Genomic DNA, 20,604 nt, shown 5'->3' on the forward strand with positions numbered 1-20,604 from the left:
TATAATTGCCCAGCTCTATCAGATAAAAGCCATAAATAAATGTCCAAAGAACATATGGTGTGTGCACTTCTGTGCCACCGCTGGAAGTCAGAATTTCTGCAAGAACCAGCTACTGGCTGAAGAATAGCTGGCTCTGCTTGCATGGGAGCGAGACTAATGCCGGGGCCAGGGAGGGAAAGACTGTGAAGAGCTGGAGACAAAGTTTCAACCTTATGTTAGAGACCAGCTCCTCTTTATCACAGTGACACTGAGCTTTCAAATAGTGTTTGACTACCTTATAGACTTAGAATGGCCAAATAGACTTCACTTCTTCCTTTCTGCTTTTTTCTGGGACTATCACCTCTTCTTCCTGGCAGGGAAACTAGACTTGATAACCCCTACATTCATTATTAGATAATTCTAATGCACAGAGTGTGAAGCTGTGAATGAAAAAGGAAGTGTCTTGCTGTCTTCAAAGCTAAGTTATCTAATAGCATCTAAACCTATATAAATCTCTTGGTTTGTACCTGGTAGTGTGCAGTGCCAGTCAACAGGCTTGGCCCTAGTTTTGAAAACAGCTATTGGAATTAGTCTTGTCTTGGGGCAAAGTTTGACCTGAAGACATCTGTGTAACTCTTGCGTGAGTACCCAGTTAGTGTTCAGGATTCTTTCTGAGAAAAGTGGGGAGGAAGCCTTCCCTTTCAAAGGACTTGGCTGGATCAGAACTTTTCAGAAAGGGTTAGGTAACTTGGCATGTTGCTGAGCATTGTGAACATCTTTATAATGTTCTGCAAGGCCTTTTACTTTTAAAAAGCCTTTCATTTAGGGTGGACATGCATGAGTGACTGAATGAACCTCTGCCAACCAAAGAAGAAATTAGAATAGTTAAATCATGGGGAGGAAAAAAAAAAAAAAGAAAAAAAAAAAAAAGTCTAAACCCTACATGATACTCATCTTTGACCCTAGGGGAAAAAAAAAAAAAAAAGTTGGGTCACAAACATGATATTATTTGGACAATGCTCAGTGTGAGCTGTCATTGAAGCAACTGTTAAATGGGGTATTCTGTTGAACTCCTGGTTTTGTTAGCTTTTATGAGCTTCTTCATTGTGCAGCCTTTTCCCTGTAAACCTCAATAAATTGAAATGTTTACAAGTGAGCAAATATAAGCAGTGCCACTAGTAGTCAGTGGGGGTTTTCCCCAGTAGTGTTTGTGGATTTTTCTTCCCTTGTGTTTACCCAGCTCTGGTCATAGGACAGGGCAAATCTTCATAAGCTAAAGAATTTCTTAGTAAAGAGATGCCTTATTTACTTTGTTCTGTGACTTGTAAGAGTCATCAAAATGTGAAAATGTGTTATTCCAAATACTGTGGCCTTTGTGTGAAGAGTCCTGTAACCTGTGGACAGATTCACAAAAAGATAATGAGGTTCCATATGGATTTTACTGTATCAAGTCACTGGGTAACAGTCATAATATACAGAGCAGAGACTCAGTTGTCTACAGATTCAATCTTCTGGTTTTTATTTATTTTTATTTTTATTTCTTATCCTGTGAATCATGGAGATTTGACTCTACAACTGGATACCTTCAGGAGTAACAGGCATGACCACAACCAACACTTGCCTAGGAGATAAGAGCTGATTTTTAACTAACAAGATGTGTGAGGTTTTCTGGCTATTACCAGATGTCCCAACTCCTAGACTATTATATAAAGAATACAATGTAATATGATTATATATATTATATGCTGTGGCTATTACTGCTTTAATATCCTAGGTAATGAGATTAACATCTTCTGGTGAGAGGTTTTTAGGTTCATGTCTCGAATCCCAATTTTTCTTCTGTCTTGTCTGTTTACTTCCTAATTTACTGTAGATTAGAAAGAAATCAGCATCATTCTTTTCCTTCTGTATTCTGAACAAAAGATGAAGTTCTATTCACATCATACTGGATTTGTACTGGATATATGTACTGGATTTGGTCATCTAAGGACAGGGGCATAGGGACATATACTATACAAACTGCAAATGAGTTTGAGTGGAGGGTAGTCCCTGAAACATTCTGGTCAGCAAGTTTGTGATGCTTCTGGATCTGTAGAGCAGTCAGTTTTATTTCTGACACTTCCAATGAAAATAGCCACATAGTTAAGAAATCAGACAAAGTTTATAGTGGGTTATTATCTGAGAAGTAGTTTTCTCCACTTGTGCATGTAAGTACTTCTTTGATCTGAGCACTGGAAAATTTATTCAGTGGGAAAACACTATCATATTCAAAGTGTGTGTTAGGTAGTACAAGGTATTTATTATTGTGGTGGCACAAAGGAAGGCAATAAAAAATAATAGGAGCAGTAAGCACTCCCTGTCTGGTCAGATCCAATCAGAGTTAATACATCTTAACTTTGGGACACTGGCAGGGATCCAGGGCCTGTATTCGATAGTAATTTTATCCTTTGTGTACAGTGTGGCATTATTCACTGCTGTTCTTTGTCAGATAGCAAGCCTTAAATCATAAGAACCATTTAATCTTGTGATTAATATCTATGTTTATTATCTACTCTACTACTCTAGTTAGAGGGTGTACATTTCTTTAGAGGTGCTCATCTCCACTATCTGAGAAGTCCAGTCCTAACTACTGATTAAACATTTTAGAAGGTCTCTCCAAAATAGGAATGTTTTCCTTTCCTGATAAGTTTCTGGGAAATTAATACAGACTTTTTTGTGTGTTTTTTTCATTGTGAATTGTCTTACACAGTAGCAACATTATAGTTTTATTTCTTTCTCTTTTCAGAACCCAGAGTATCAAAATTATGCAGCTTTTGATAGGGGTAATGTTTCACATTCAGTACCATAAGAATTCTTGTGTCTTCTTTGCCTCAGGGCTTCAAGCTTTGTGTGTGTATGAGTGATATTTAGTACACTAAATGCTAGATGTTGCCAATGAGAGCGGCTGTATTTACAATATATTGCCAAATAGGCATTCTCTAGAATAGGTGTTATTCACATGTAGCTCTTGATATTGGATCTGTTTAGTTATCACCAAACTGTCTTTAGGAAAAGTTTTTTTCATATTTGGGAATAAAAGAGTGTTGCCAGTCACACTTTTCTCAACTACCTGTATCTGAACTGCAGCTTATTTTGTCCTAATTTATGTCTGGAAGTACAAACTAGTTAGCTCATCTTAAGTACAACATTAAGTACAACCCTAAGCAATCCTTACTTAATTATTTCTTATGATAATTTGCTGATTTAAAATGGGAATTCATATCTAGTGGATCATAATATTTGAGATGCCTGAAGACATCTTTTGGGCCTCTTGGTAAAGGTAGTCTCATAGCACATACTCTCAGGTTAATGTGCATTATTGGCAGGATCCATTTTATTCAAATACAGTAACTATGATCAAAGACAATAAATATGCACATTTTGGTTTGGGCTGTAGGTTTGATGCACCAACATAGTCTTGATATTCTATTTCATTTTGAATCTGACATTGTTGAAGTGCATTTGTTTTCTAAACTGGAAGAATGTGTATTTTTACATGTCAAGTTCAGTCAGATGCAAGACAAAAAATGTTAGACTGGCCTGCTTTGAGGATGCTGACTTCATTTGTCATGATCCTTGTAAATACTGTTGATTACTCAGAAACTTTATAGACACAGCTTGGGTAAATTAAATACAAATTCAAAATGAGATGATTGCTTTATAAGATCAAGGACGTTGTGCTTGATGTTGTTATGAATCATGCCTTGACCTGTATTGCATACTTGAGATTTCCTGATACCTCCAAGAGGAAGAAAAAAAGGAGGAGTGTGAGGTATTAGAGTCAAAAGTGAAATTCTTGTCAGTCACCTGTTAGCCAAGTGCTGAGAAACAGCTTTCTGTTCCCAACTCATTAAAGCCTCATAGAAAGATTTTATGATGTAGTTTTAAGCATATCCCCTCTGCTTGAACAGCATTTCTTAAACCAAGGTTATTTTCTAAATTATTGTTATGTGTTTGCATTCTCACATTTTAATATAACTTTCTGAAGGAGATATAAATGGTAATACTTGATATGGGGACATGATCAAGTAGCCATACCTTGAGCAAATCTGATATGTTTCCATGGAATTATCCTCTGCAGTGAGCACAGCAGCACAAGAGAGAAAGGTCAGTCTGTTGTTACAGTGATCTGGATGGTTGCAACACTCATATGGGGTATGTAGAGCTGAGGTTTAATTCCTCTTGGACTCTGGGGTTCAAAGCCATCTCTTTCACTTCCTTATTGAATGCTTGATCCAGGAGAGAAGGTGCTAGCATGGATGGGGAGGAGCCCTCCCAGATCCACTCACTGTTTCAATCTTCATGCAGAGCACACAGTTCATCTGGCCTGCAGATGCAGGAGCACAACAGCTCACAAGTCAAGTAGGTAGAGAATTCAGCTAGAGAGATGATGTCTTGCTCCCTGCTGCAAGGACTATTAAAATGTTTTTCCAGTGCCTTTTTTAATTAAGCAGTAAATTCCCTGAAATTCCCTGAAGACATGGAAGGCACCTATTGCTTGCAGGGTGTAAAATCACATAAGAAAAATCACATTAATGACTTTTCTGTCTTTAGTTCAGCTGTCTCTTATACATGGAGAGAAAATAAGGTAACTGCCTGTTACTGGTTTTGAATTTGTCAGCAAATCAAGTCAGTGTGCAAGAAAACAGCATAACAGAAGTTTTAAATCTTCACTAAGGAAAGATACCTGTTAAAGTATCTATAGTAAGATATAGTTACATAAAACAGTTTTACAAAAAACAAAGTTTCAAGTTTAAATTCTTTCCACTTTATATGGTATTACTGTTCTAAATACCAGTTTCACAAATGAAGCCTTAAGAGAGAGAAGGCTGTCAGTTGAAACCAGATCTCACAAGTCTCCAAATTGATTCATAAGAGCTGTTTATTAAAACTTTTGCCAGTGAAAAATAATTGAGATTTCAAATAAAAGATCATTAAAAGATACCAGTTCATAAAGTCATAAAATAGATAATGCTTTGCTTTATGTCACAGAGATAAAAGTAACGTACCAGAGATTGAAATGTTAATAAGTGGGTTTTTATCGACTATAGCCATTTAAGGAACTGTAGCTGCTATAACTTTTGCTTATAAGTAATCTAAAGATACATGTTACTTCTAAGTTGAGTGCATGAACTACTGTGGATAGATTAATCTCTTCTAAAACAGACTCTCACCCAGATGTTTTGGCAAGGTAAGAATCGCCTACAAGATTGAAAATAGAAGTTGTAAATAATGGTGTGCCAATGAGCATGATTTATGAAAAATATATACATTTTAATTTGTTCAAATTAGTTTGTTTCTTTTGTCAGGCAGGAAGAAATATCTGGTTTAGGTCTAGGGAGGGTAAAAATTTGCCACTAGTGTGTATGAGCTTCAACCTAACAAGCCTAGAAAAGGGGGTGATTTAGTTTGATTTTAGTTTGTTGACAGGTGTTATCAACAATGTATCTCATTTCAGTTTTAATTCAACTTATTTTTCAATATTGTAAGGAAGCATATCAATATTTACTTGAAATGTAATAGAAAAGAGAGAACAAGGAGTCAGAGACAAAGTTAAGGCAGATAAATCTAAACTATTGTGCATGCCTTCATTTTATAGACTGTTTTTCAAAAATGCCTTTGTTACATGCAAGAATTGAAAACCAAAGCAAAGCCAGGTTGCAAGAATACTAGTGGTCTTATACAGAGAATTGTATTTTAATGTAAGGTTTTTCTACATTTTTCTTCTGCTGCTTACAAGTGTCTTTTCAGAGAAAAAGCCAAACCTTTCCTATTTCCCAAATGTGATATTTAACAACTATTCTGTGCTTTGAAACTGTTAATATGCTAAGCATTATGTTGTATAACTGTAGATAATTTAAAGTTAGCTTTTACTAAGGTATATTAAAATGATACATATACCTTTTTAGCACTTCTATACTTACTGTCAAGACTCCAGAAAACTGAATGCTAATTGTAAGATTATAATGAAATGTATAGTTTGATAAGAAGCATAAAATTTTGATTGATTAGTTGTGGAGGTTACTTTGCTTTTCCTTAAATTTGGGAGTCTTTGCTTCCCTGCTAAATTTTTTAACATCTTTCTACTAAACATAACAGGAGACCAATGATGACCGTATTTGTTCTTGGACTTTCCTAAAAGCTTTTAAGCTGTAAAATTCTGTGCTTTTATATGGCCAAGGATTCTTAGATTATTGTCTCTCTCTAGTAACAGCATAAATCAATAGACATCTGAAATCCAAAGCCCTTTGAAACTGGGCAAGGAGAGAGAATGACTTGTTTTAAAATGTAGGATCATAAAAAAACTAACACTCCTGTTTTCCTTTCTGGAGTAGACCTAGAACTAGAAAAGGACCTAATTTAGTATTTACTTCACATGGGGCCAAAAAACTCTAAGACCAAACATAGTCACTGTTTTGGGCTAAGGTCTTGCATAAACAAGTTGCAAAATTTCTCAAGCCCCAGAACATAGGGGTTTTTTTTTAGATCAAACATCTCTTGTTCTACCTATAAAGTCTAATTTCTTTAGACACATTGATGGTGCTGTAATGATTCACCTAAAAATGCAGCTCATTTGGTAGATTATGTAGATTTTCAGTGTTTTGCAGTCTTGCAACTATAAAAAATAACTAGGTAATCTAAGAATTTCAGTTAGGGCAGTCTAAATTCGTGGTGGTTTGTGTATATTTTCTGGAGATGACAGAAACCAATTAGTATTTATTTTTGTTGAGATTTTTCAGTGATATTAATACTAGCTTTTATAGCACAAAGTTTGTCACATAGATTACTGTAGCTTCAGTTACTTTACTGAAATTTAATTTAAATATCCATGAGCAATGCTTTGTGAGTTTTCCAGGTTGCTTGCATATTTTTTTCTCCAACAGTGTCCTACAATGGAGTAAGAAAGACTAAGATAGCTGAGTAAGGGAGAGCTTAAGCTTTTCTATTTCCTGTAAGTGATGGTACAGAGGATAACCAACATTTCATTTAGCCTATTTAGTGTTTAAAAATAAGTCTCTGTATTAACAGGGCGGAAAAATTTACAACATTTCTTGTGGAAATGCAACAAAATTATTTTTGTATTTCCAGCTACAATATTTTATAGAAACTTTCTTATACAGTTACATAATTTCCTTTGATCTAATAAATGTGCTTTATATCTGTATTTCTGTTAATATCCACCATTGTCTTGTTATCATCATAATGATGATGAGTTCTAATAGCAAGGCAATCACAGTAGTTTATTGTTGAAATTCTCCATAAGCTTATCACAGTTTTTATTCTCTATTAAGGCAGCAAAACAGAACATGTTCAGATTTTTACCCTCATTTTTGACTGAAACTTGTAGAAAAATCCCATCATATATATTTTATTACACTGTGATGTAGAAAAAAGAACGAATTAACTGGCACACTGACCAGATTAAAAAAAAAGAACTAATTAACTGGCACACTGACCAGATTGTTCAAACAGTGGTTTAATTTCCATAGAGAGACAAACTATGAACATGTAAACCAGCTCTGAAAATAAAAATATATTTAAAAAAAAAATTTAAATGTATTCCTTGATGAAGCATCAGAATATTCATTTTGTGGTTCGCTTTTTTTCTAAAGAAGTAATGAATATACATTTAAAAATATAAAAATATTTAAAATAAATCTCTCTAAATAAAGGTGGGAATTTTAAAATCAAACTATATTATTTTTGGTTTCATCTGTTTCATTTTAGAAATACTATATTTACCCATACTATATTTTAGTTTTAAAGCAGAAATGTTCAAGCTCGGTCTTTCACTTGTCCTTTGGGCTGTAGCATGATTAAAAACCTATTCCTGCAAATCAAGTATAAATACATATCTCGGAAACCTGGAGGTAAAAGATAAATTAAGTTACAGAGAATGGTTATACCATCTTATATTTTAAATATGCCCTTGCTGTAAACCAAATTGTACCCTACCCCTCTATGGGAAAGCAGATTATAGCAGAGGCCTTAATTATCCATTTTCTACTGATGATTTAACTAATTTTAAAGTTATTTTTAGGAAGGGCAAAGAAGAGCATGTTTCCATTCCTTTCATATTCTGTGTACCTTATGCATCTTTTTTGATGTTTTGTAGACTCCAGTGTCTCTTCTGTGTTGACCACACTTAAGCCCTTAAGCAACCTAATACTTTCTGTCATCGGAATAATTTTCTGCTTTTAAGCAAATGCACGTTCCGCTTTGTGGTAGGGCTTTCAGTGTGGTGTAGGAAAGCAAATACTGATGATTTATTTTTTTGGCAGTGACAGGATGTTTATCAGTCATCTTGCACTTTCCTTGATTTTGTACTATTATACATTCTGTACATCAATTTTATGTTTGTTATTTCATTTTATTCTTCTGAAACACCTCTACCTTGAAGACAACCCTGACACCCTATTTTTTCTGTTTCTATGGTGTTTAATACAAATGTTATATGATGAATGTAAGCACTGCTTATATACACATATGGATAATATTTACAAGAAATTTAACATTAAGAGATTTTTTTTCTTTATTTTCAGCAGTCGTAGTACTATCTGAATGCTTTTATTTTCCCACTGGAAAAGCAATTTTTGTACAACAAATAATATGCAAAACCAGTGCATAATGGACAAAATCAAAATAGTTAATGAATATAATTTTCCAAAGTCTACTTCAAATTACACTCCTTGTAAAAATATGTAATTTGTATCCATTTCAACTACACTTTAAAATGAATTCTTCCAAATATTCATCTATTAATTTTAAATTTTCCTGTAATACAAAACCCCCCCGATTATTATGTTGACAAGTTAAGGGTGTCATTGAGTCTGTTTTCACATATTATAATATACATAGTATATTTTTTGCATAGGTGGTACCTTGTTCAATTACAAATGTCACTTGAAACACCAAATATAGCTTTAGCTTCCATTTTGTGTCTTGCATTGACTGCCCCTTTCCTCTGTATTGACCACATTCTTTTGTCTACTTAAGTCATCTTACTTTTCTAAACTGTAGTGTGGGGAAATTGAAAAAGGCCCATATTTACATTGACTGTTGTTAGTTTATAATTTGCAGTGGATTTTGCTGTTCCTTGAGTTTTTCTTGATATGTACAAGGCAATTTTCAGATCTGTAAAGGAACCTTGTTGTGCTCAGAAAGTGTAGGGATACTTGTAAAGTCATAAATAAAGGTGTACAACTGGCCTGAGGATATATCTGAGACTATGACAAGTTTCTTTTGCTAGCAACTCACGTAGTTTAGAAGGCACCAATAACTTTTTTGCAACATCACTGAAAGATGATACTGAAAAATGTTGACTTGGATTCTGTGTTCTGGTGCTGGTTCAATTGCTTTCTGGAGACCAGCTCTTTTTCCAAGGCACTACTCTGAACTACAATGAAATGAAGATTAAATCAGGTTTTGTTTCACTGTCAAATATGGCAAGAGTTAAGACTGAAAGTGTTTCCCTCTCAAAAAGGAATGGGTAGAAGTTTTCTCCCTTGTTTTAATGAAGTGAAATGAACTTACCTTGATACTGCCTTGTTTTGGATGATTTGTTACAGATGTTTCTGCTTGAAGAATGCAATAATATTTTTTAAACATCATAGCAAGAAGTTGCTGCGGCTTCTTTGACTGTTCTTATTTCTGTTAGGAAACTCAAGAAATTGCAGCTTTATTAGTTTGTTGAACCGCCATTTGTTTTGTGTGCTCATTTTCTGTTTTCCTTTGCAGGTGTCACCATAGATGTTAGAATGATTTCAGCCACACTCTTGCAGTGTTCTCCATTTCTGGCTATGCTTTATACCGTTTGCATTGTAAACTTTACTTTTCAGTTGAGAGATCATCCTTTGATTTTGTCCCATTATCATTTTGTCCATTACAGACTGTTGCCTCTAAGCTTGTTCTCTACAACTCCATCTCAGGTTTTCCATTCAGTTCTTTGTAGTTTCATATGCATTACATAGTAATATTTAAACTAGAATTTTTCTTTCTTCTTCATCTTAATTCACAGTAATTTGATTTCTAATGTTCAGTTGTTGGTTCTGCAGGTCTCTTTAAAGGTATTGTGATACAAATTAACAAAGCACATTATTTACTCATTTTGGCTAGTGTTGTTATCTTTTACTACTGTATATACTCCGTCATCCTTAGGCTGTCAGGTGTCTGGATCTATTCCAGCATGTCTTGCTTATGCTCAGAATGTAAAGATGCCATTCATTCAAATTCTTGAATAGCTGTTGGTCTCAGCCTTGACATTTGTGATGAAACTGAAATTTACCTTGTGTCCATGGCAATAAAGTTACATCCATTAGGAAGGTCTGTGTTTACTATTCTTCTTAGCTATTTCTTGGCAGAAGTGGACAGTTAGATTATAAAGTAAATATTCACTTGAAAGATTTTGACAGGTCTGAAAACCTCCATGCCCCAGAGCTGTATTCAAGACTTATTTCTTTCCGTGCTTCTCTCTTTGTTTTGCTTTACAACTGTGGTGTGAAAATGGCTGGAGACAACACTTTTGAGGATGGGACCTTTGCAAGTTCTTTAGGAAATCTGCAATCTTTGCTGGAGTCTGGATGCATAATGTTGCACACACTGTAGCAGAATTGAAAACACTGAAGCAAAGTACCTGTCTTTTAAAACTACTGATGCAATGGCTATGATTTTCCACTGTAAGGAAGCCTGGTTTAGCCAGTATTACATGCTAGTATAGTTTGAGGGGGTTGGTAGCTGCCCATGGTATGTACTATAGCCTGATGAACATAGCTGCTAATCTGTCTCAAATTTGTAGAATAAGAACAGATCCTCACTCTAGTTGGGCTCCCAGATGGTCCATGCAAAATCAGTGTCATAGGTGGGAGGAATTTAAAGGAGAGAAGGTAAGTTCTAGAAGGTCAGAAGTAAGACAGTTTACTGAGGCAGAGGTAGATCTAAGAACATTTTATTCCTTTGTACTGAACTTGTATATGACCCACATTGCTGCTGTGTAGTGTTTCTTTCTGATAATCTGTTGGATCTCCGGCACTGCTTCTTCACTTAAAGCCCAGTCATTTATGACTTTCGACATTTCTGTATAAATGCTAATCCTCTTAGACAACAAATGGGAAGGAAATGGTTTGGAAGATGCTGAAAGAAAGCAAAGGAAATGAGAGGAACGGAGACTGTATGCCAAGATAAGAAGGAAAAACAAGAGCAGTAACAGCTGTCCTGGGGAAGGCATTAGTGCTGCAGTTCTCAAAGTGAGAATATTTTATTTCATTCTAAGGTAGTATGCTGCTGTAACCATATTTTCCACCTCATAGACCTGAACATAAAAAAAATTGTAATGCTGCCCTCTACAATAAACAAATTTACTGAGGAAAAAAGAGACACAGAATATTCTCTTGTTCAAAGTTGCACTTCTAAATTAAATGTGTATGTAGGCATGGGGGAATGGGGCCTGCAGCCATGTCTTTTTTCTTCTCTTATCTTGCGGGAGGTGACAGCAAGTGTCTCACTCTGTAGATGCCAGACCTGGCACAGTGGCAGGAAGAAATATTAGTCTGAACAAAAAGCACGTGCTGAATGTGTACCTGATTTTTGTCTCATGCAGGATAAAGATGGCAAGCCAAATGCAATGCATCATGAATCATACTGAATCTGTTGGCTGCCAGTTAGACAAGTGATACAGAGTTGTGCTAACTGATCTATAAAGTGATACCAATTCATTTATGTCTGTAAAATGATCTCACTGCTTCTTTTCTTCCCGTTAGTATATTTTTCCAACTTCTGTGCTCAAAAAAATCTTTTTTTTTTTTTTCAGTCAGTGACTAACTAACACAGCCACCGATGTTTTTCTGGGCACTTCTCAGACCATATTTTGACCTTGAAACTCAATGTAATTATAGTTGAGATTTTGCATCCAGCAATCACCAGTGGAAACACTGCTTGTTGTTTTCTTCAGTTGAGCTGGTTATCGCTTAATTCTGAGACAAAACTGACTCTTGGCAAAGGTTTAATTATTTTTTTAATATAACTCTAGTTTAGGATGTTTGGGAAAAAAAAAAAAAAAGATAAATTAATATTTTTTAATATCAAAAAGGTTAAATTTTAATGAAGATTAAAACCGTCATTTAATGAAAGGGGTTTTTTTTAGTACTCTTACATACAGTAAATCTTGACAAGCTTGTTTATTCCAAGAAAGGAGGAAAATCTAAACAGTTATATGAAGTGATTATATTAAGAATTGAGAGGTCAGTCAGAAGACTTTAACATGCAAACATGATCTGTTACACTCAAAATCTTATTATGAACAAATGGGAATACACTTTGTATGCTGAGCTAAGCATTTATGGTTCATCTAATTAGTTTTGACTGTCTAATAAAATTAAGTCCATAGTATCTAATTATTCAAATTTTTGTTAATAGTATGGTTAAAATCTTATACATAAACTTCCTACTAACTCCCCCTGTTATTTGATGCTATGGTCCCCCTTTCAGTATTTCTCCAGGTCTTAAGACTGACTATTCAGTCTTCCTCAGAAAGGGGGAGAAGACTTTAACAGTAATTAGTGTCATGGGTTCTTCACCTCCTCTTCAGTTTTTGAGTCTGCTTGAGGCTACTTTTTTCTATATTCTTAAGGATGATTATTTGCTGTTCCTCACCACTTCCAAAGACAAAGTTTGGGAACTGTATGCTGCCCTCCCCCAGCCCCATTACCCCAGAGGGCCTGTTTGTCCCGCAGTGACTATGTAGGGGTGCCAGCCGCCTGCCCCACGTGCTCCCAGAGTGAAGCCAGCACAGTGAGGCCACAGGCATGTGGCTACCAGGTGAATGCTGCCACAGCTAAAATCAGCTCCTGCCAAAACACTGCCAGACCCATGCTGAAACCCTGCATTGCCAGCTCTCCACCAAGACTCTGACCCTGTGCCTGTGATAGCAAAACCATATTTACTGGGCTGCAGAACAGAGCATCCCAAACATTTGTCTTGCAGTTGTTACCGACTCACAAGAGCTGTTACAGTCTTTTGAGACTTCACATGAGTAATAGCTGATCTCAGTATGTGTTTGTAGTTTTGAATCTTTAGCATTTACTATGGCTGGCACATAGAAGATTGCATAATGCAATTTTGGTCAGACAGTTACCTAAAATATTTATCAGTGTGAGAATGTGGTCCTTTATGTTCAGAACAAATGTTCTTTGATATTTTTAAATTATTTAAAAACTTTGCATGAGTGAATCAGAAATCTCATCAGTCATCTGACACTGGTTTGTGATGTTTAACTGTCTGCTTAAAAATCACAATAAGAATAGAAGTGAAGAGCAAATGCTAAAAGATATTTCAAAGGTCAAAACCCACATAAGTAAGAAGGGCAACAGGCTTGTGTTATATTCACCTAGACTCAATTAAGACCTGAAGATATTTGTATCTGTGTACTTTATTAAACGAATGTGATGCATATCTAAACCCCACACATTTTAACAGAGAATTTGAAAACAGACTGGGGAAATTATGAACTTCATTGCTTTTTAAATTGCTTTAAACATAGTGAAGTGTAGTACAATCTAGTAAACTGAAATCGCTAATCCTTGCTGTGAATGTGCAATTACAATAGCCAGACTTTGAAAGCTTGTTTTCTAGTGGCTACTGCTGTGAAATCCGTTCTGCACTAATAAAATTATTTTTTACCGTATTACAACACATAGAAAACTTTAATGGCTGTTTTCAAGTTCTTTTCACTGTACTATAAGCAGTTTAGAAAACTCCATCAAAGTACTCCCACATTCTGAGGCTTCAGTGAAAACATCCAGCATGGGATGAAGGTTTGTTCGCTGAATGACACCAAGTAGGTACAATTGTTAGTATGATTTTTATTAACTCGTTTTCCTCTTGCCTTTGCAGACTATGGCACTATTAAGAAAGTACTTGCCCCAATGAACCAGACTTCAAGCAGCTGCCTGCTTGAGGAAATTGAACTCCTGCCAAAAAGTCAGCAAGAGCCCATCAGGAGCCTTCAGATTCTGCACAGCCAGAGTGTCCTTTTTGTGGGCCTTCAAGAACACGTGATTAAGGTCCCCCTGAAGAGATGTCTCTTTTACAAAACATACAGGTATGAAGAATGAGCAAGTATACACTTTCTGTGTATACTTTTTATCAGAAGTGTCTCTAATTTCTTATACTGACTTGTTAGGACTAAATCATACTCTCAAGAAATTATATTGATAATTAAGTGTCATTATGCAGATTCTGAATTGTGAAATGAAACAGTAAAAAATGGTTTATGTAGGAAACAGGTATCTGATAATGTGCAGTATAGCTGCAATTGTGGGGTTTACTCAGTTATAATACAATTTATTGTATTATAACTGAGTAAACAGTATCTCTGTGGGTTCAGAAAGAAAACTGTATTGAATGAACTGATAATTAAGACTCGCACTGGACTGGGAAACCATAATAAATGTAAATATTCGACTAGGTGAAAGTTTTGTGCAGCTAACAGTTGTTCAGTGAAACAAGGAAAATAATTTACAAATTATCACTTGATTTTAGACTGTATAACTGTCTGAATTCCTGAACTACCATAGTATGGTAATTAAGGAATTTAAAGTTCAGCATAGAATTTTTCTATAGGTTATCTAGAATTATTTCTGGGTTGTGAAACATATGCTATTAGAGATTGTTAATTTCATCTAATTAGTTGAATTTTTCCCTTTGATAGAAATATGGTTCCAGTGATTCAATACAATTGTTCTATTTTACGAGTTAGAATCTGAACTAGTGTGATGAGCTTTTTGAGAACTGTGACAGAGGCATTTGGGTTTTTTTAGCTTGCCTTGCTTTCAGCTTGTTTAATTTATGCTCCTTTGGAAAGCTGGTCTGTTAAAGGAGGAAGAAAGGGTGCCAGTTGCCTCGCTTGGCTGCTACACTCAGGATCACAGAGACATTACTTGTGCAGCAGGCAGAGAGATCATACTTCCCATGAAAGGCAGTGACCATCTGCAGATGGAGACTTTTCTGGCTGTCAGAGGGACCACACGTGTGGTCACAGCAGGGAGGTGGCCACAGGACACAGGTGTAGAGCTGTGGCTTGGAGACAGCGGAAGGACTTTTCTGAGGGACCTGGCCCTATGTGGAGGTTGGAGCCATGCAGGAGGCCAGTGAAAGGCTACTGGGTTGAGAACAAGACTGAGGGAAAAGCTGTGCCCTGGATAACTGGAGTAGACAAGGGAAGGGCAGTATTCTCCTTATTACAGTTCTTTACCAGCCCTTTTTGTTTATGCTCTCTTATGTAGCATAGTTTATGTTCTCTTCTGTACATATTTTAGACATTTGCTACTAAAACAGAAGTGATAGGACACTCAAAGTCCTATTGGAAGGCCTACAAAGCTTTAAGGAAAAAATACATATAGGCAATTCTCTGCCTCAAGTTTTTTGTTGGTTTATGGACCAAGATAAGATCAGATTTCATCTTTCTTTAGTTTAGCAAGTTGAAACAGGTTGTATGGTGGTCCTACAGCCCTTTTTGTTTTGTTACCTTCTTTTTGTTAAGTGAAGGACTTATATATTTGGAGTGGTATATGTATGCATGTGTGTATAGGAAAAAAATCTAATGACATATAGTTATGCTTCTCTCTTGAATATGATATGATTATGCTATTCTGGTTGCAAAAGACATCGAACATGTTTCTATAAGCAGATGTGTTTATTTCAGAAAGGGAGATTGAGCTGATATCCTGTGTTTTCTTAAGGACTATGTACTTATGATGGCAGTCATAAACACAGAGAGTTTACAGTATCGGTGTCCCTTATTTACACCAAGCCAGCACTCCAGACATTTAAAGGCTGGAGCCTTATTATGTTGTTAGTGAGGTGTGAACTCCAAAATCCAGAGATGAGACTTCCAGAACACCTGCTTAGCTGGTGCTTGTGTGGAGGTCCCACAAGGTCCCTCGTACCTGTGTTTCTGTCAGGACAATTTCTGAGGCACATCAGTGTGCTTCTGCCCTTCTGCCCTTGTGGGATGAGACTATTGTCTCAAATCATAGACCCCATGCATGGCTGCAAGCTAGGCATTCCTCTCCCTGTTTAAGCAGTGGGGTCTAATTGACTAGATTTTAAGAGCTTTTTTTTATTATTATTTTTTTAATAACAACAACAACAAAAAAAGTGGTGCTGTTCCTATTTTACTGAGTAGAACAGTAGTTAAATGACTCAAATCCATCTCAAATGATAATTTATTCCTCTGCTCGGAGGTATATGAAGTCTCATCTTCCACTGGAGTGACTTACTTAAAAGGAGATAAAATTATTCCTTGTGGGATTTTTCAGTCATATCTTTTGTAGTTGTACGACTTTTCTTGTAATAATTAAATATCCATTACATCAAAATGGTTGCCATCCATTCTTTCTTCTTGATTAAAGAGTGTACCAGCAATTCTAGCTCTGTTTTTTTGAGAAAGCAGAGGATTTACAGATGTGATGTAGATGAAATAAGGCATCTTATTCTCATCTATCATTAGGGACTCAGGTCATTTGGAAAATGCAGGCATAATGTTTCACTTATCATTTTTGGATTGGTTAGTTTTATTCCTAGTTTATGCTGGATTTCAAGCATATTTGTTTTTCTACATGTGAAGAGAGTGTAAGTACCTTACTTGGGGCTATAAATTTCACTATTAATGCAACATCTGAAACAGTCACTGCATTGCTGGGTGCTTTTGTTATATGTTGCCAACTATTACTTCTGTAACAATGGGTAAATAGAATAATGGGTAAACCTTACCAGAGGTAATGCCTTGGGACATTGTGGTTCTTTTTTGGATTATTTTAATTTTATGTACTAACATTTGCCATACTTAGGGCTGTACAACTGCACCAAGTCTGTATTCTGAACTTCCATCAGTAATAACTAGTTTCTTCCCCAGATCAAGGGCATGTGTAGTCTTTAATACCTATTTTATAGAGTTATTGAGAAATAGAACATGCTTGTGTATGAATAACAGCCTTAAAAAAGTCAAAATGCTGAAGACATACTAGCTCATATGCTCTCCTTTTTTGTCTCAATGGCAGAGTGCTCACCATCTAGTATTTTCTAATCTTTTTGTTTAGGTTTATTTCAAAGTTTTCAGACAATGCATCTTCAGTCTCTCTGTTGAGCAGACTGTTCCACAAGCTAATGTCTCAATGTCAAGACAATTTTCTTGAGACTATTTTTTTTCTTTTTAGTTCATTATTTCTTGTTTTATCTTCATGTACTAGACTCTAAAGTATGTGGTTATTGCTTTTATTTGTAGTTTATTATGTCTCCTTACTTATCAGTCTGATATGCTGTACATATTTCGCTAATTGTATTTCCTTGTAGATGTGTTCCTCCAGCACTTCCCTGTGGTAGAGTCCTCTGTGACATGGTGTTGCCTTTGACAGACATTCCCTCTGATTCAGGATAGTCCTGTTCCATACCAGCTCATGTCTTCAACCCATGAATGCTGTTATTGAAGGCCCTTGAAAATCTTGTTTTACGTTTTGAGGCTCAAATTGATTTTTGTGTGTGTGTGTGTGTTCTAGGTTCAGCAGGCCATACCATAGGCAGAGCCTGTTCTCACACCTGTAGTTTCGGTTTCTCAGCACTTTCAGTATGTCACAATCTTCCTGTTTATGAGTTGCCTTAGCTGGTTATTTAGATCGTCAGTTTTCATGGGTGGGGGTGTCCCCCAGAGGCTTCTGCCAATGGCTGAATAGTTTTGAACATAATCCTGCTGTTTTCAGGAGTCAGCTAGGGAAAAATAGAGACGTGTGAGTTCTTACGACTTTCCAAAAAGCCCTGGCATCTTCATTCTCCAAGAGAAAGCAGCAGAGCAGTTACCTTAGTTCAGCTATCTGAACTATTTTTGGGGAAAATCCTTAAGATGTGACCAGGTTATTATCACCTGGGTATTGCAATTCACATGTTTATCCAATTTTTATGTAAGACCAGCAATATTCTCTACTGGAGCTATTTTCACTATGAATTCTCTATCTCTCTGTACTTCAGAATTGAGTAGGCCAAGCATAGCGCACAACTGAATTATTTGTATCTGCTAATAACTGTAATGTGAGATAAATAGAATGGTGATTATGAGAAGATAACTATTAAACTCTCTAAGGTTGCAGTGTTTGCTATTTACTTTGAAGGCTCTATGCATTTGAAATAAGGAATAAGATCTGTAGCAGGGGGATAAAGACTTTATTCTCTGAAAAAAAGAACCAGTCAGCTTGCTTTTATTGGCAGCTGTAGCCTTCAAAAGCAACCTTGGATGGCAGTGATTTCTCTGAGGCAAATTTGTCTGTGTTATAATTTGCAATGGAATTTTCAGTGCATCAGTTCTGAAAGTAGGGGCAATAAAAAGTTTTATCAGCCCAGGGTTCTGCAAAATCTTACCAAGCAAAGGTCAAGAATTGGTATTTCTGATGGAAGATAGGTTTCACGCACTTAGAAAGCTTTAAAACTAATCTTACTATGACATTATGTCTAAGTAAACAAATACTGCCATTTGCTAAAAGCTGTACAAATACTTCTCTGGTGTAAAAAAAACCCAACTTCTGGAAATTTTTTTTTTTAATATTGTTTTTTACTTTATATGTTTAAAACATTATTGGGCCACAAGATTGTTTTGCTATCATAGCTATTCTACTGTAACCATAACTTTTCTCTCTCTGCACTCCATCATTTTTATTTTTCCACTTCTTTATTAACCATCAGCTAAGCAATTTGTACATACACAGAAGTTAACTGTAGCAGCACAGTACAGAAAAGGATACCGGATTAACTAACAGAAGAAAATAATTATTGCAAATTTGGTTATGCTTTGTTTCATTTCTAGAAATTCAGTAAGATTATTGGATCAAGTATTTCAGCCACTGTTGCATTCCTTTATTTTGCCTTAGCTATAGATGTTGCTTCTTCAGAAGTATTCCTACACTTAGTACAAACCTGTTTTCCTGGCAGTAAAACACTCGCTGTCATTACATAGTGGAATAATTATTCCTACATACTAATATTATACAAGTTAACAATGAGTAATGTGGTCTGAACTATTACTAGGTGCTAATGTGTCCAGAAGAGCTTGCCAACACATGGAATTGAAATTGCTGTTTTGAAGTAATCATTCTAGAATAGTTATTTTTGGATATCCAGGTAGATTTTCTTATTTCAAAATATGCAAGCCTTATGCCAGTTTAAATCAGAGAAACACACTTCTGCATTAGAACATCAGAGCCACATGAGGACTGTTATGAATTAGTAATTCCAAAGTAATATTCTAGAATCAGAATCCTCATAAATTTCTCAGGCTGGGATAAACCATAATCCTGGGTGCAAGACTAGATTATAAGCATATTTTAAAAATGGGAAATCTTTTTTTAGGTATTAGCAAAATTATCTTCCATTGGTGCGAACTTATGAGAACACTAGTAAAATCAGCAGAACTATGAAATAAACACAGTTGAAAGTTTTCCTTGCTCAAAAGAAGTACAATATTAGTTCCATGCTGGGGAGGGAATCAGTTGAAACTCTACAGATCTGGGGTTGACCTCTATTTCTTTCTTCCTCTGTGAAGACCAAGGTTTTGCAGAAAGTGTCGCTGTCTATCTGGCCAACAAAATGCATTGGAGACAAACTGTACATTTACATTTTGCTGCTCCTGAAGTATTTAGTCACAAGTCTTTAAAGTATGTGATCTATGCATGTATGTATTGTATTGTAAGCACCATTTTTGGCAAACAAGAAGGAATTTGATAAACAGATAGAGTTTTACAGCCTGCTCCCAATGTATTTCTTGAATTAACCTTATGAGGAAAAAGAAAATGTCTTTTCCTTTTAGTTTACAAAGTTGTAAGAAAACCAGATGGACTTGACTACATATTTGCAATTCAGATTTTAATAGTAGGATATTATTTTAAACAAAGGAGTGAGCTAAGAAATAAAAATTTAAAACAGGCATGTGGTTTTCATATGTCATGATGTAATTCACTGCTTTATAAAATACCGAAAGTTCAGTGTAGTTTTGCTTGAAAATCACCTGACATGTTTAAAGCAACCTATGTTCCAAGAGATCATTTCACTAGTTGTTTGATACTTGGCAAGTGTATTCTCTGGAAACAGAAGTTAAAGGGACTAGATGGTAAAAAGAAAGAGAGAAAAAAAGAAACAACAGGGCAAACTTGGAAGGTGTTTTATTTTAAAATAATTTAACATCTCACATACTGGACTGCTACTCAGTCAGGCCAACATATACCCTATGCGTTTCAGCTTTCAGTGCTCTGTGTTACACACCAATTGTTTTCTCACAATAATAAATTGCAGCTTTCTTAATATTCTGTAATAATTTTTGTGGACATTTTCATTATTTGAAATTCTACAGAAAATTAATATCCAAGTTTAAGAGTCCACTATTGACCTGAATGTATGAGAGAGAAAGAATATTCTTGATGCAACACTGTGAACTGTGGGCAAGATTCCAGGACAGGGGTTTGTATGTTCCAGTTGTATGAGCCCAAACTGAGTGGCTTTGAATGCCATTTGCTCCTCATAATTCAGGCCAGTGGAGGTATCTACAGTTACTTC

General features: G+C 35.7%; 1 protein-coding gene across 3 annotated transcripts in view; it reads left to right on the forward strand.

Moving 5' to 3' along the window:
* The window catches only part of SEMA5A (semaphorin 5A), a 341,520-nt gene that overhangs the window by 223,539 nt on the left and 97,377 nt on the right, over positions 1 to 20,604 (forward strand). For all 3 annotated transcript variants that reach the window (XM_026842316.1, XM_026842312.1, XM_026842315.1), the window contains exon 12: positions 13,906 to 14,113. In XM_026842316.1, coding sequence (XP_026698117.1) covers positions 13,906 to 14,113 — 208 coding nt within the window. The remainder of the gene's footprint in view (positions 1 to 13,905; positions 14,114 to 20,604) is intronic.

Source organism: Athene cunicularia, assembly GCF_003259725.1.
Source record: "Athene cunicularia isolate RWA chromosome 2 unlocalized genomic scaffold, athCun1 chr2_part1, whole genome shotgun sequence".
NCBI classification, from domain to species: Eukaryota; Metazoa; Chordata; class Aves; order Strigiformes; family Strigidae; genus Athene; species Athene cunicularia.